This window comes from Periplaneta americana, chromosome 9 (genome assembly GCF_040183065.1).
Source record: "Periplaneta americana isolate PAMFEO1 chromosome 9, P.americana_PAMFEO1_priV1, whole genome shotgun sequence".
NCBI lineage: Eukaryota > Metazoa > Arthropoda > Insecta > Blattodea > Blattidae > Periplaneta > Periplaneta americana.
Genome location: NC_091125.1, coordinates 9,746,774 through 9,764,996, shown reverse-complemented (window position 1 = coordinate 9,764,996; position 18,223 = coordinate 9,746,774). Strand labels below are relative to the sequence as shown.

At 34.1% G+C, this 18,223-nt stretch overlaps 1 protein-coding gene across 1 annotated transcript in view; it reads left to right on the top strand.

The window, feature by feature from the left end:
• LOC138705769 (BAG family molecular chaperone regulator 2) overlaps positions 1-17,130 on the top strand; it is a 47,059-nt gene extending 29,929 nt beyond the window's left edge. Inside the window, exon 2 of the mRNA XM_069834398.1 lies at positions 14,247-17,130. Within this exon, the coding sequence (XP_069690499.1) occupies positions 14,247-14,584 (338 nt within the window). The 3' untranslated portion in view covers positions 14,585-17,130. The remainder of the gene's footprint in view (positions 1-14,246) is intronic.
• Positions 17,131-18,223: the final 1,093 nt, after the last annotated feature.

The window sequence follows — 18,223 nt, the reverse complement described above, 5'->3', positions numbered from 1 at the left end:
TTACAATCAATTGATGATAACCTAAAGCATGAACCAAATAAATTTTGGAAATATGTAGAAACTTTTCGAAAAACTAATAGTAATCCCACAGAACTAATAATAAATGGCGTTCACATCACAGATGAAAAAGAAATTGCAAATGCATTTGCTAGTCAATTTAAATCTGTTCAACAAAATTGTAACTCTAATTTCATTACTTATGATTCTAATATTACTGACTGTTTGTCCCTGCCTAATATTACATTCGATGATGTAAATAAAGCTATTAAAAAGCTAAAGCCTAATAAATGTAAAGGTACTGATAGCATTCCTAATTTTATAATCAAGGGTTGCTCTAATATTTTCTTGCCTGTTTTAACTTTTTTGTTCAATCTTAGCTTAAAAACAGGAATTTACCCGTCACTTTGGAAGGAAGCATCCATTATTCCAGTTTTCAAAAATGGTAATAAAAACAGTGTTACTAATTATAGACCCATTTCTATCCTAAACAATTTTTCTAAAATTTTTGAAAAAATTATCCACAAACACATTTCATTTTATGTTAAAAATAAGATCAATTCGGACCAACATGGATTTATAAGAGGGAAATCTACTACTACTAATTTAGTTTCCTATCTTAATCTCATAATGCCTATTGTTGAAAATCAAGGTCAAATTGACTCAATTTATTTTGATTTTAGCAAAGCATTTGATGTTGTTCCTCACAAAATTTTATTAAATAAATTAAGTAATTTTGGTCTCTCCACTAACTATGTTAATTGGTTTGAAAATTATTTAACAGATAGACAGTCTTGTGTTCGACTAGGTAATTCTCTCTCGGTTCCATTTAATAGTTTATGCGGTGTTCCTCAAGGGTCTACTTTGGGACCTCTCTTATTTTTATTATTTATAAATGATATAAGTAAAAGAATAAGTTCTAGCTGCCTTTTGTTTGCGGATGATCTCAAAATCTTTCGCAAAATTAATAGTTTGGTTGATTGTCAAATTCTTCAAAATGACATTAATTCAATTTCACAATGGTCTGTTGAAAATGGAATGAAAATTAATCAATCCAAAACTTTTGTTATTTCCTTTTCACGGAAAACTATCTCCCTAAAATTTAACTATTCTCTCAGTAATGTCGTAATTACTAGGAAAGATTGTATTAGAGATCTTGGTGTCCTACTTGATTCAAAATTATATTTCCATGATCATGTGCAATATATTTATACCCATTCGTTAAGAATGCTTGGTCTAATTAGGTCTATAACTTATTCTTTTTCCACTCCTATGTGTTTATTAATTTTATACTATACGTTGGTTAGATCCAAGCTTGAATATGCATCTGTTGTATGGAACTCCATTACTTCCACTGACTCGGCTAAATTGGAGAATATCCAAAGAAAATTTATTTCCTTGTGTTCTTATAGATTTTTACCAAATTCCGATTATAACTATGAGATTAAATGCAATTATTTCAATTGCGGTAGTTTGTTCACCAGACGTCAGGATCTTGATTATTTATTTTTTTGCAAAGTCATTAAGGGTGATATTGATTGTGAATCTTTCATAAGCAATATCAGTCTTCGTATTCCTGCTAATGGTTTAAGATTTCATAAATTGTTTTATAATAAGAATCCTAAATCTCTCTCTCCGGTCTGCAGATGCATTAAATATGCTAATTTGCATGGATTCAACTTGGATCCATTTAATGTGTAGTATATCTTTGAGTTTTAACTCACTGATCTAATTTTAATAATTATTTGTCCATATATTTCTTGCATTTGGTCTATTGATTCATGTAGACCATTCCATTATTTCAATTCTCATTGTACTAATTTTATAATTTTATAATTATTATTTGATCAATGATTGATGTAGACCATTATATTGTTTTATTTCATCTCATTGCCATTTTCTATCATTCATTCTCATCATCATTTGTTGTTTTGTTCTGTTTTGTATCGTGCAAAACTGTAATTGGCCTTGTGCTGTTGTTTTTGCACGTTAATATTCTAAATAAATAAAATAAATTATTATTATTATTATTATTATTATTATTATTATTATTATTATTGTCTTATATTTTCATACTTTCTATGTCTCATTTATTTCGATCTACTGTTCACATTTTATTATGCATTTTCCTTTCTTTCTATGTGTTATATATTAAGTCTGATTTCTACTGACTTGCTGTTTGCATTATATTAAAAAAAAAAAAAATAACATTATCTATGATATAATAATATCATAAATAACTGTATAACATATAATAAATATTATGATTATCTACTTCAGTTTTGCGTGTAAAATTGTAGTGTACTTTGTAAATTGGTAGTGTTGTATCATAGTTTTAGTCCTGGTTGAGTGTTAGAGAAGGCTGTATGGTCTTAACTCGGCTTATTATTATTATTATTATTATTATTATTATTATTATTATTATTTTAAAATTATTAAATTATCATGGATATTTAAATTAGTTAGTAAAACCTTTGAAGTTTGCAGTGTTAACATTGACTTTCAAAATAAAGTAATGTTAAATAATCTGAAAAAAAAAAGTGAAAAACCTGAATTTTGAGTGTTACGGAAGGAAAACAATTTTATTTATTTTTTAATTGAAATGTGCTTACTGAAGTGTTTGTTTACAGTGGTACAATTCTTTAACGGGTCAATATATTTCTGCAGTAAGAGAAAATCACATGCTTCATTAGTAGACGTCGGATGTTCAGGAAAATGCCTATTTTATTTGAATGTTCATATTTAACGGCTTTTAGTAAATGTGCACAAATCATGGGAAATAAAGCATTCTGATAAAGTTAGATTTTGCCATTTATGCCTTTTTTTTGCTTTAATATGTACTTTTTGTCATATATATATATATATATATATATATATATATATATATACTTTTTTGCATTTTTCTTTATATGACTACTCACTCAACGATACTGCATTTATTTCTGCATTCGAAAATGAGGAAATTGCAGTTCTTATAATAACCATAGAAAATGGATATAAATGTTTCAGGAAGGGCCCAATTTTTTTATGTTCAAAAGAAGTTCAGAAAGCAAATTGTAAAAATATTGCGTATTTTGTTAATTCGGAATTGAAAACGTTATATCCAAATGGTGTTGAAGAGCAATGAGTACTGTTTTTACTGTTAAAAAATGCAGCAGCATATATGATTGCAGCATGTCAACTTTTGAAGCCATTTTGCTCCAATCTAAAAAAAAAAACAGACAGAATTTGTAAAACAGTTACATTACCAGTTGTTGTATATGATTGTGAAACTTTGATTGTCACTTGGAAAGAGGAACAGAGGTTAAGGGTATTCGAGAATAAGATGCTTACGAAAATATTTGGGGCTAAGAGGGATGAAGTTACATGAGAATGGAGAAAGTTACACAACATAGAACTGCACGCATTGTATTCTTCACCTGACATAATTATGAATATTAAATTCAGATGTTTGAGATGGGCAGGGCATATAGCACTTATGGACAAATGCAGACATGCATATAAAATGCTAGTTGGAAGGCTGAAGGAAAAAAACCTTTGGGAAGGCCGAGATGTAGATGGGAGGGTAATATAAGAATGGATTTGAGGGAGGTGGGATGTGATGGTAGAGACTGGATTACAGTGGCGTATGCTGAACCTAGAGTTTGGGGTGTTCTGTTAAAAATATATAGTTAGTCTATCTCGCACAATTATTATAGGCCTAAGTGAAATATCGGGTCAACATTAACTGTCATTTTTAATATATAATTTAGTATTATTTATAAATAATAACTATGGGGCGGATGTTGATGACCTAAAAATCTACTTAAAATGATCATTAAAATTCCCTTAATCTAAAGGAAATGGACATAAAATTAAAAGAAAATGACATTTAAATATTATTCAAAGTACTCGCACCACAACTTCTTAAAAATTAATCATCTTGTTTCAATGACTGCCCTGCAAATGCCGGAGAAAGGAGGCAACTACAAATAACGTTATTCAAAATTGCATTATTTATGATCAAACAGTAACCATGGCCAGCAAAATAACCTGTTGGAAGTTCCACAACCCGCTAACTAATCTACAATTTCATATTGTGAAATAGAAAAATGTCTAGTGTATTGTTCGCTTTTTGTTTTATATTGTTGCACTAAACTCGGAAGTGGCGGGGTAGGTCTACCCTTATTCACTATATGTAATTTCTCTCCTAGTGGGCGAGAAGAGAATGGCTTTTGCAAAAGATCTTTTACAGAGTACATTTCCAAGTGCTATTATTATTAAATAAGTAATTTAAATTGTTCACCTGCGCTGGCACACAACTATGAACCCTAGTAAAACCTAAACACAGTAAATTCACTCACACAAGCAGTAAACACACACGTCAAACAATATTTTGTAACGCTATTGACAAGTTGAGCTGCCTGTATACTGGACGACCTGCGATCTTGAGAGAAGCGAGTATCCCCACCATGCCACCTTGCGCGCAGAGCATTACAGCAGTAGCTCTCAGCAGGGGATGTTCTTTTGTACGGACAGGACAACCAGAACTCATCCCCCTTCGTCAGGCAGAGCGTACGTTATAAAACGAAAGCCGTTCTGGGGATGGTGTGCACATTCAACCAGCAGGCATTTAAAATATTTAAATGGTAATGAATTAAAATTAGTCTTGAACTATATAGTCAACTTCCAATGAGATTACCACGCATTTAAATTGTGATAAATTAAAATTATTGTTGGATTATATAAAACAACTTAAAATAAAAAATGAGATTACCGAATTTACAGAGTGTTCAGCACACACCTTGAACATCCACAATATACGCCCGTGCTGGATTAATCTTGCCCAGAATAGGGACTGATGGTAGGCTTATGTGAGAGTGGCAGTGAACCTTCGTGTTCCTTAAAAACCATTTTTTTTTTGTTTCACATTGTCTTGTCCATAGCCTGCATCGAGTTGCTGAGGAAGTAAGGAAGTTATTTCCATATGTTAATTTCATTGGTTAAGAAAGTTTTTCTTAAATCCCCTTCAAGGATTAGTGTATTCAGAGATAAGTTACCTGACACTCCCCTACCCCCTTCTTCTTCTTCTTCTTCTTCTTCTTCTTCTTTGGTTCTACAGCCAGGTTCCAGCCTTGACCGCCCCAACAATGCTTTTCCATGTCCCCTACCCCCTGAACCAGTAATTACGAGATGGAGGACATGGTTGAGAGCAGTAAAATACTATGCCAAGAACTTTTAATAAATAGCACTAATTGTGAACGAATTTTCTGAGGAGGATTCTCTGTCAATCAAAGTAGCTCAGTGTATGTTTAAAGAAAAAAGGACTTAAAGAAGATTTGGCATGTATCTATGTACATTTCACTTTTGTTGTAGATACTATTCAACAACTGGAAGCTAGTAGTCTGTCCTTGTGTGAATCCATCTCCCTATTTTTGTCTGGGGGGGGGGGGGGAAGGATTACAAGAAGCTACTGGTAAGACTGCTACTACAATATGTGAAAAGCTAAAGAATGTTTTGTCAAGAAACCCTGGCTATGAAACAATTAATTCTGTGTATATTGTGCTAAGTGGGAATGGTGATGAGCTTCCTGAGGGGTTTAATATAGCCAGAATGGCACTGTTTAAGTATGATCCAGTCACATCAGTATACGTTCAGAGATCTTTTTCAGCATATAAACTGATTTTGTCCAATAAACGTGACAGAAGTTTGTGCATTAATCTTAAAAAGTTGCTTGTTTATTGTAACTCAAATTATGGACGTGAAATTGTGGATGAATAAGTGCAAGTGAAACAAGTCTATATAACAAAGAAACTAATTTTCCAGTGGACTTTGTTAAGTTACTTATAATCTTATGTATGTTTACTTTATTAATTATGAGTGATTCAATATAATTTTAGTGCCTTTTATTGCCCTATTTTTGTTGTTGTTTTGTTTTTGTTTTGTTTTTAATATATATCAACGATTTACTTAAAATCGACATTGAGAAATATTCTGGTACTCTGTATTCTCATGCTGATGATACTGTGGTTATATTTAATGGTTCGAGTTGCAATGAAACTTATCAAAATTCAAACAGTGGTATTAGAATTATTAAAGAATGGCTGGATGCTCTCTTACTTTCTTTAAATGTTTCTAAAACAAAATTAATACCATTTTCATTAACTTCACATGGTCTTGAACAACTAACAATAAATAATAACAGAAATGTAACAATACATGATTGTAACCTACCTACTTGCTCATGTAACGCTTTGAGTATATCCTCACAAGTTAAATATTTAGGCATTATTATTGACCAACATTTAAAATGGGACAAGCATATCTCCTTCCTGTGTAACAGATTGCGTAAAACAATCCACAAATTTTCCACTCTACGTCTTATTTATCTATTTATGTTCTGCTTACTGTGTACTTAGCTCTGTTTCAATCAATAATTCAGTATGGTATATTAGGTTGAGCGCCTAAAATACCAGTTTTTAGTGCCTTAACTTCCGATGCCTATTCTTAGTCATTACACATTAGTGAGAGAGAACACCTAACATTTAAATTTCCAGGATAAGTTCAACTGCACAAAGAATTAGAGTATAGAGCAAGAAGAAAGCTAAATTTTATTATTCATTTATAGAAGAAGACAAAAGGGGGAGGGGATAGAGAAAGAAAATATAAAGAAAATCTGCGCAGCAAATAAAATTGTAATTGTACAGGATTTTGCAGAACATGATGGTATCTGCCATCAGTTAGAAATCATGCAGCTCATGGGCATTATACAAGTATAACATTGTTTACATGTGTTGTATAATGGACAGTGACAATAATTTAAACCACTTGAACTAGGTATTGCATTGTGTCAGACTAGACTCCGTGCACCACAATGCTACTGTGTTCAATGAATCCCTATAATGGAATTGAAGACATGATTGGAAAAATGGGCTAACCCACACTTTTTTGAATTGGAGAAAAATTGTGTTTTATAAATGAGGCTGAAAAAAATATTAATAATAATCTTTATTCATATTTGTGAGCATGAGATTCAAGCAGACAGTATAAATTTATATTTTTGTTACCAAAAAGTTCTTTATTATATCCCTACAAATGAAAAATAATAAAGAAAAAAAATGATTTGAGAACTTGTTCCAACATTCACAAAATCTAAGTTCTGCATAAAAAATATTTCTGTTCACTACTAACTCTACAATATTTATTAAATCTTGCAACTAGTCTTTTGTTAACATGTCATACTAGGTTTGATAAAATTTTTCAGATATTATTTTGGCTAGAAAAGTGTGAAAAGAAGACATTTAACAATAGTCAGCATTATCAAAGAATGACTCATCGCTAATGTTCTCAAATTCTGAGGCAGATGTAAGGGTTCTGTAATAACCATGATATATTGGTGGAACATAATTAATCAGTTCCTGTAAATCTTTGAATTTGCCAGGATTGATAGGTCTCGGACCATCATATTTAGGAGGAAATATCATACAACTAAGGGAGGGTCTACCAAGTACTCATTTTCTCCTAATATCTACAGAGTCATAAAGTTCAATATTTCCATATATATCCTTGGTGCTACAGCCCATGAGGGGCCAAGACTGACCAGCCGGCTGCTGACCTCATGTTCACATGCTGAAGCAGAGGTGGACAATCATCCAACCAGAATGGAGGTATCATGTGGTTAGCACAATGATCCCCCCAGCCATTATAGCTGGTTTGCGAAACTGGATTTTCGCTACCTATCGTAGCTCCTCAAGTGCATCACGATGCTGCGTGGGCACCGGTCCCATGCACTGGCTAAAATTTCTTCCCCCATGAGGACTCGAACCAGCACATTCCTAACACGAGTCCTAGGCAGGATGCCTTAGACCAGTGTTCCACAACCTTTTTCAATTCACAGCACACCCTAGAATAATAATAATAATAATAATTATTATTATTATTATTATTATTATTATTATTATTATTATTATTATAAGAAAGAAATAGACTCTTGCATTTATTAATATTTTATGAATTTCACTGTAGAAAATACACATTTCTATTTCTAATATTAAAGTAAATAATTTTACTCATATCTTCAGTGTGATACTTAGGCCTGTTTAGCTGCACACAGGTGGCTGATCTGTGGCGGAATTGTTGACACTGCAAGCCTAATTTCGTCATCGATGAATTTGAGTCTCTCCCTCTTTGATGTTTTAATTTCAGTTATCGTCAAGAAGCCTACTTCACACATATATGTAATTCAAATTGGCAATAACATATTAACCGCCATCTTGGAGATAACCGTGTATTCACTCCTTATTGATAACCAAAATGTTTTCAAAGGCACTTCGAGAAGTTTTAATGTCAGTGTTCTGTCTGGTTTTAAATCTGCCAGTTCCTCTTTTACAAGTGTATTATTCAGAAGATGGTTTGAATCCACAATGAATGTATCACGAATTCAGTCGAAATCTTGAACATTATCTCGAAAATAATCCTTTAACTTCTGCTGCAAAATTACTAAATGTTCTTTAAGTCCATCAACACTTTATTACCGTCAACAAGGGAACATACAGTTGGGAACATCTCAAACCACCGATTTTAAATAATCTGTATCCACAAATTCAGTTAATTCACAAATTCTTTAATCTCATCCATACTAGTCAGAATATTTTCGTTCCTATCATGCATTTCTCTGTTCAGCTCATTCAAATGTACGAAAATATCGAAAAGATATGCCAACTTAGATACCCATTCATCATCTGCAAATAAATCTGCGTACTCCTGCCCTCAAGAGTAAAAAATTCAAGTACGGTACCTCCTTTTTAAATTCAAACATTCGCGCAAACACTTTACCTCGTGATAACCGTCGCACTTCTGTATGTAGCAGGAGTGTAATGTGCTCTGATCCATTTTCTGACACAAAACTGAAAAAAAAAAAAAAAAACTCGTATTTAGGGTCCGCAATTTGATGAAGTTCATAACTTTTACTACTTCTTCCATCACAATTTTCAGAGGAGATGGCAAAGACTTATCAACAATGGCTTTGCGGTCAATGAGACAAGGATTGCTTCGTATATTAGGATTTATTTCACATGCTTCAGCCGTGAATTCTTTCATTCGCCCTGTCATAGAAGTGGCTCCATCTGTAGAAACACTAACGCAATCCTCCCATGCTAATTCATTACATGACCACATATTCATTAGTTGTACGAAATATTTCTTCACCTGTAGCTTGCTTGGGCAGTTCTTTGCAAAAAAATATATTAGTTAAAATTACATCCTCATCAATGTACCGAATGTGGGAAAGAAGGTGTGCGTGCCCGCCAATATCAGTGGACTCGTCGATCTGAAGTGACAACTTCTGACTGCTCTTTATTTTCTCCTTCATAATAATCTTTGATGTCACTGGACATGTCACTAACTAGGTGGGTATGTAGGTTCACGCACATGTAGGTTTTACGAGATACCGAATGGCGTATATGCGAAAATATATTAATGAAGACAATTGAATTTTAATCTAATTTAAATTAAATGTATCAATTTCTGATAATAATAGGTAAAAGTTCGCGTCACACCTTCACCTCCTGAAGGCACACCGGTTGCGGAACACTGTCTTAGGCCACGATGCCATGGCATAGGACTTTCCATATGTGTATACTTAAAAAAAAATTTATAAGAGTGGTCCTTGGTTACTTTCAGACATGTGATCTTACTTAACAACACCTTTTGCCTGGATTCGGACACTGTTTATTTTTTGTACCTTATCTAGAAGAGGTTTTGTAATGATAAACATGTCAGTTGTCATTTTAACAACACTAAAAGGGTACCTAACTCTTGTTTTCCGAACTAATTCCATCCATTTATAATTGCCATTACTTTTCACGTTTTCATCAACATTTCCTTCCATTTCCGCCATTGTTTCTGTTTACATTCTAAGTTCAGTGCCCCAACATAAACACTGTTCAAACACCACAGCTGATGTGGTTACTATTTATTAGTTTCTTAACATTCGCACATTATACGAGTATCATGTTAATACTTTATTCAAACTTATTAAAAGTTGTTTATTATTGTATTTTTCATTTCGACTATGTTGCTTACCCTGCTTATCAAATAGTTGCTCTACTCTCCACTAGAGAGCAGGTGTGATGCAGTGGTTGGTTAGCCCATTCTTGCCATTATAGAAAACCTCTTTCGAGAAATGCAAGAACTTCTACTTGCTGTATTATATCTAATATGTTGGTTTGAGCATAGCCCAATGTAAGAAATGGTAGTTTTTCATAACCAACAACAGCACTTATCTCGAAAATTTTAATTTTGATGGTTGCCCCATTTTTCTGGGCATGTCTTCACTTTTTATAGAGACTATTACACTTTTACTTCATCACACTACTTTTGACCAGTAAAACGGTACGAAAGGACATCTTTCAACCAATCATGGCTGCTTATCGCACAATTTTGTCACGTCCCTAGCATTTGTTTAACTTTATCGCATCCTTAGCATTTGTTTATTTTTATCATTACCCTAGCATTTGTTTCTTTGTTTGCCAACATTTCAAACTGCACTGGTCTGGATGTTAAAAAACAAAAAATTACAAACCACTCCAGTCGATGCACAGCACTTTCAAATATGACTTGCATTGTCATTCAAGAACAAGAATTAATAAAGATCACTGGTCATATATGAAGAGCACCATTCGGAAATTCTGAATAAGTTCAGGGATACACCATGTACATCAACGAGTTCACTTCTTTTACGCACATGTCCAATATAACATCAACTGAACCACCAACCACTAAAACATTCAAATTTGAAAATAGTACTTTCAATAATTGTTTCTTTTAAAATTATTCATGTTTATTTTTTATTTCACCATCGTTAATTAAGACGTTTCTTGTTTATTTCATTATCCCTAATTAAAACTTTTCTAACACTTGTTTATATTATTTAGGTTATGATTGTTATAGCTTCTGCTATATGATATTATGGATAGAGATTGTTTAATACCAAGATTTATTGAAAATCATCTGTCAAGTGACTTTGATTACTGGGATCCAGATGATTGAAGTTGAATGCAAATGTTTTAATAAAAATGAAACTGAATCAACAAAGCCTTCTTGACTAGTAACCATCCACAGAGTTCAATGAAGATTCCATAGTTAGCACAACTGATAACAAGAAAACATAATCATAATACACTACTGACATCTAGTGTAATGTTGAGATGGTACAATAATTCATTTGAAGACAGTTGTATTTTCGTAAGCTAATTAATATTTTATTGTATTGGAGTACTTTGCTACTTCTAAGCTTTGTATACTTTCTTCTAATCGTGTAATAGTCAGTTAAATCCCACTTGAGTTTTGATTTTCTCTAGATAAACCTCTAGTGAGATTACTGTTGATAAACTACATTTCAACTTATCACACATAGGTACATTATTTACAGATAGAGCTGCAAGTCACTTCAAGAGCAAATTAATTTTGGGGATTTGCTTTTCATGTACAAAATTATGGCTGCACAGAAGCTATTTTTGCACTTTGCATGGGGAAGGCCCCAACATGATGGCATTGGTAGTGAGGGTAGTATTAAGAGCATAACTGCAGAAGAAAATAACTGTGAACACTGCTAAAGAGTTTGTTAAGCAGCAATGGAACTGACTTCATCGGTAAATATATTTGTACCACAGAACATTATTCACGAGATAAATACAGCCAAACTAAAATCACGTTGGGGGAAATGTAACAATGTCCATGAAATCCGAAATAATCATTTTGGTGTGGCTGAAAATAATAACACACTGTTGCTTTTGGAGAACTCCTGCTTTTCTCAGAAAAAGAGTGATGGCAAAGTAGTACAATTTTTTTGAAGATTTTGATCAATGTGAATCTAAATATATTCATAGGAATAGTGCAAAAATGATTTCAGGGGATTATGTATGTTGTGACAAAATTTTCTTCTCACACACAAGATTCTTTCTTCAGGTAGCCTAGGTCCTATTTATTCAATGTTCAGAAAGTGCTGGAAGATGATGAATATAAAAAGTTATGGAACTAAAGTGTCTGGATTAAAATCACACAGATCTATTAAAATGCAGTGAATGATGTTCCTCTGATTTCAAAAACAAACATAGCCAATATTACAAAACCATGAGTGGTCGGAAAAAAACGTGTGCGTTATTTTAATGTTCCAATTGATATTAAGGAAGCTTAACATGAACTTTCATATGTATTCAAGTAGGTATTCTAGTACCCTCTGCGGTGGCTGAATGGTCACACCTTCAGACTGTCCCAGGTTCGATTTTTTTGGTATTTTTTCATTGAAAAAATCCATAGTGACACTTGTGGCAGACAAGGTCGTAGTTGGGGTTTTTCCCGGGGTTCTCCCGTTTTTCTCCAAATTAGGCATTTACGTCATTCTGACTCCACTTTGTTATCATTCCGTAGCATTCCCTGAAACCTGGGCACACAGAGAACCATATGTGGTCAGTCAGTGTGGGTTTGGAAATGCGTCACCAGACGGTCAGTGCAGTAGATCTTAGCAAGTCACAGTGCTAGGTCATAGTGCCCCCTCCATTAAATTCAATTTAGGTATTCTAGTAATGTAAAGGTTTGATTATTCTAATCTCCAAATACAGACACTTTAATAAGAGGTTGAACATTTTTTCCTTCCATAACATGACTCTAAATTTCGATTTTAGTTCTTCATTGCTAAAATATGCAAACACCCTTTTGGCCAGAGACAGATCAGACATCTGGCATCATTACTTCGTAATCCGTGTCTTTTTCAATTCCTTCCGTAACATAGAACACTTTTTCTTCCCCTTTAGGCTTCTGATGTAAATCGTTTTAGACCACAGTTTGAAGTGTGTTACTAAAGGAAAATGTGGTGTATAAATGTAATGTGTGTGTTCTTAATATATTTTTTGTAAAAAGAGACAAATGTCTTCCTTCCGTAATAGATTAAATACCTTGACTTAATCCTTAACACTTTAACAGCTTTCTTCTGATAATGATTATTAGAAGAGAAAAATTCGCTCTGGCACCAGGGATCGAATCCAGGTCCTTGGTTCTGCGTGCCAAGTGCTCTAACCACTGAGCTACGCCAAAGTTCAATCCACAGCACTGGATCGAATCTCCCTCCTCTAGTGTTTTTCCATATGTGACCCTACTTCATGTTCAACATATATGTTGACATATATTAAGTCAACTGTCATGGTACAAGGAGCACACTCAATTGAGTAACAATGAATTTTTCTCCTTTAATAATTATTGTTACCATAACAGATTGGGCGGCCAGGTAGCTCAGTTGGTAGAGCAGCTGTCTATGGACTGGAAAGTCTGGGGTTTGATCCCAGGTGGTGACAGGATTTTTTTCTCGTTGCCAAACTTTCAGAACAGCCCCGAGGTTCACTCAGCCTCCTATAAAATTGAGTACCGGGTCTTTCCCGGGTGTAAAAGGTGGTCAGAGCGTGGTGCCGACCACCACCTCATTCTAGTGCCGAGGTCATGGAAAGCATGGGGCTCTACCTCCATGCCCCCCAAGTGCCTTCATGGCATATTACAGGGATATCTTTACCTTTTTACCTTTTACCATAACAGATGAATTCTGTAGGACTAAAAAATTAACCTTTACGTAGATTCTTCGCTCAACAGTGCATATATATTATATATATATATATACACACACACACACACACACACACACACACACACACACATATATATATATATGCTGTGGAATCCCAGTCACCAAGTCACTCAATTGAGTATGCTCCTTGTACCATGACAGTTGACTTAATTTATATGTCAACATATATGTCGAACATGGAGTAAGACTACATAGGAAAAACACTAGAGGAAGGAGATTCGATCTGGTGCAGTGGATTGAACTTTGGCGTAGCTCAGTGGTTAGCACATTTGGTACATAGAACCAAGGACCCGGGTGCAATCTCTGGCACCGGAGCGAATTTTTCTCCATTAATAATCATTGCTATCGTAACAGATTAATTCTGTAGGACTAAAAAATGAATCTTTACGTAGTTTCTTCTGATAGATAATAGAGCCACGTTTTGTAAGGTGTTTTTATGTTTCTCCACCCTTATCGAATGCCTTCTATAACAACTCTGGCAGTCTCTTTCATTAGTTCAGCTGCATTCATACATCAAATTTTAAAAAAGTGTAATTCTCTTTGCAAGATATGTCCTTGTGTTTTGTTTTTCATTCCAGCTTACTTAACGGTGAATTTGTAGTAGCTCAACATCTCAGTGTGTTTAATTTTTTTAAAGGTGAACGTGAAGATGTGCTGCACTATGCAGATCACATTGCCAACCGCTGCTTGACAGTGGATGTGCTTGTGAAGACCACTCGTGATTGCACACAGGAGGATGCTTTGCACCAGGTGAACAGTTTTATTGACGGTTTGGTTGTGAGTCTGAGAGATGATCCATTTGGTACCAAGACGAGATGCCTTGCCTTCATGAATGCTTGCTCCTCTCATACGCGTGGTGCAACTGATAAAAATTTTGAAACTGCTATCTTGGGCTGTACATTAGATGATCAGAAACGAGTGAAGAAACGGTTGCAAGGACTTATGGACTACATAGACCAAGCTACCAATTTTTAACCATACAAGAAATGCAGAAAGACTGTCATTGTCCTTCATTTACTTAAGATTAATGTTTTATTGTTAAACATTAAATACAAAATTTCCTGATAGTGGATTTAAGCATGTAAGTTCTTAGTAAATTCGTGTCATTAAGTGGTATTATTAAACTATTTTGTTTTGGTTGGCACTAAGATGTCACGTTTTAATGCAGTAAAATAAATAAATACTTTTGAATGAGAACTTTTTACAGCTCACATTTTTGCACAAGTGTCGAAATTGTTGAATTATTTCGACTAAATTGCATTGCCACGAAAAATATATTACTTGCAGATTGTGTTTTAAAATTCAGGCAACTAATAAGTACTTTTCCCACCAAAGTCAAAATAAAATACAGAGGGAAACATTAGGCAGATTTGTAGTCTATTGTCATAGCTTTAGAAATAAAAATCTCATCTTAACTGAGTGATAGAAAAGTATTTTTAATTAAAGTACTCTAGTGTTGTGGATAGACCAACATTTCCACAGTCTGTGATGTTGACAGAAATAAAACTCACTATTTTCTCTCACTCTGCAATACAGTTTAAGACTTATTTTCCAAATAATGTATTGTTAGGCTTTAAGTTTGTGTTCAATTTTCATTATGTGCTTAATATTTTGTTCATAGTTTATTTCATTTCATTTTAGATTATTACTTCAATGAGACTTACAGTGAGGTCGAGAAGTCCTTCCGCAGCAAAGTAACCTTTAAAACCTTGCCAGGTGCGCATGTTCGGTTGGTAGCTCCGACAGATATCTCCATCTTTGTCTATCAGACTGTGGCATTGGGGGACTGGCTTAAATATCAAGAAATAGAGCATTGTACTCACTGATTCACAGAAGATGCTGAAAATATCCTCCATTTTCCTGAAGGCATAAGTCCACACGTCTAATTTTATTCTGGAACACTTTTATTAACATTTCTTTCGAAATGGAATTTATGTAATTTTTAATTCTCACTTTTAAGTCATCTATGGATAGGGAGTTGTCCTTATATACACATGATTTTGCAGAACCCCAAAGAAAGTAATCTGGTTGAGTAAGATCAGGAGATCTTGTAGCATTGTCCTGTTGGAAAAATCTGCTATTAATATCAACTTCACTTAACTCTGCTATGAATGGAAAAATGAATAATAAACTTCTGAGTCAACAGTTGTATTGAAGAAAATTGGTCCAATATTTCGTGATCGGGATATAGCACATCAAACACCAATTTTCTCTGGATGCAGTGAAGTTTCAATTACTGAATTTGGATTCTCTGAGTTCCATATTCGCGTTTTTTCTAGAGTTCACACAACCATTTAGATTAAACCAGACTTCGTCTGTAAAAAAAAAAGTTCTGTTCAACATTTCAACCCTATGTCACCTAATCATCCTCTGAAACCACTCACAGTAATAAATGCGTTTTTCATGGTCGGTTTGTTTCAATTCATGTACAACTGAAATTTTATACGGAAAAAGTTTTAAGTTCTATTTTCACTGCCTTCTGAACCAAACCATAAGAAATGCCTCTCTGTTGAGCAAGCTTCCTCAGTGACTTCTCGGACTCCGTAGCAGCCTGTCCAAAATATCCAAGAGCTTATCTTCTGTTAACACTGAGGGCCTACCCAACTTTACAGCATTATGTACTGATCCCGTTTCTCGAAATTTATTTATTAGATCATTAACAGTATCTCTGTTTGGTAACCTAGAGTCGGAAATGTTTGATCGAACATTTCTTTCACATTCTGCGTGTAATTACTACCCTCTTGAAAAACATTTCATCAAATACACTCGTCCTTCTACAGAAAACATTACTGATAATCGTAAATGCACTTCAACATAACGAGGCAACTGCACTCAAGAATAGTCGTCTCGCACTGTTCGCTTATTCTCTCTTATGCACCTTCAAGAACGAGACAACTTTCACTTGTCCCTGACCATCTTGTAGGCAAATGCGTAGCTGCCAACTTCTATGGGATATCAGTGACCGATTTTCTGAAACCCAAGCTGTGGAAGGACTTCTTGATCTCACTGTATGAGATGTGTAAGAGAAAAAGTCTGTGCAATGAATTTTCGACATCGATTTTTAAATACTATGTAAGTTATCCATTAATAATAACATGGAAATAATTCTTCACATGAAATCATTATTGAAAAGAGTATATGAAATAGCTATGTAGGAAGTTAAGATAATTTTGGTTTCAGCATTGCAAATTTGTCTTTCATTTTAATTTATAGAAATAATTTCTTGAAGGTTTTATACTTTTCCATATCCTGTATGAATTATTTTCAAACATAAAAGTAATACGAGGGGTGACTGAAAAGTTTTGCTCATGTTGGTTTTGTTTATGTAATGTAAGGAATTTTGATTATATCAATTTTTTGCTAGCCAGCCAATTTTTCAGCTCCATGCATTCCAGAAGATGTTCGTGTTTAATATTTTGCCAGTGAAACAGAAAGGAACCTATCTGTACTCAAACCAACTAAAATCCTTTCACTGTGAGCGCTGTTGTACTATATGAAATGCAATAAAATCTTAAAAGACATGTGTACATACCTACTGCATGTATATTTAACACCTAAGTGTTCTTCATACATAATATACAGGGTTTCTACAAAAGAACTCCGGGGTTTCAGGCAAAACAAAAAAAAAAGTTAACTTACATATATAGATGACATGAAAACATACATACAGAATTTAGGAGACATGATGAGAACAGATAAGCTAATACATTGAATTGGAGATGAGCAGGATCCGTCTATGCTTATCTGCATAACAAATAATAAAGTTATCTGTCGGTTGGTACATACATGTTATGTATGTACCAACCATTATTTATATGTATTCTCAGGCATAATTTTCTGAAGATGGCTCCTTTGAGCTGAGAACGTTCAAGCTAATAAAATGTGACAAATAACTTTATTATTGGTTATGTAGATAAGCATAGACGGATCCTGCTCATCCCCAATACATACAGATGTTTTCTTTTTGGCATTTAGTAGATTTCAATATTACTCCATTCATAGCTCTGCATACATCCAAACGATATTCAGTCACTTCCCATGTGTGATCAGCATATTGGGAGTTATGTCTGCTATGCCTGTAATTATCCTTTCATGTAGATGATGGTCATGATTCTTTTCAGAGTACACCCAGTTCTTGACATATTTGGTATTGTCTGGACTTTGTGGCGGCCATAGGATCAGCCTTCCTCTTCCAACCCATCTGTTAGGAACCACAAGTTTAACACTATGAGCAACGTGACTGTAGTGGGGCGGATTCCCATCATGTTGAAAGAAATCAATCCAGCATATGTCTTAATATTGTTCAATTGTAGAAACACGAAATTTTCCATCATTTCACAGTAAATAATGGTTTGTTCCATGAAAAAATTAGGTCTGATAACATGGTCGTGCATCAACCCACACCAGACATTCACTTTAGGAGAGTTGCTCTGGTGTTGAAAGATCTCATCCGATGACTCATCTCCCCAAATTCGATAATTGTGATGACTAATTGTACCATTAATGTGGAAGGTCGCCTTGTCAGTAAAAATTACACTTTTCAAGAACTCTTCACTCTCTTCAGTCTTGTCTAAAATCACCTATGCAAACTCTCCACTATTAAGCCTATCAGTG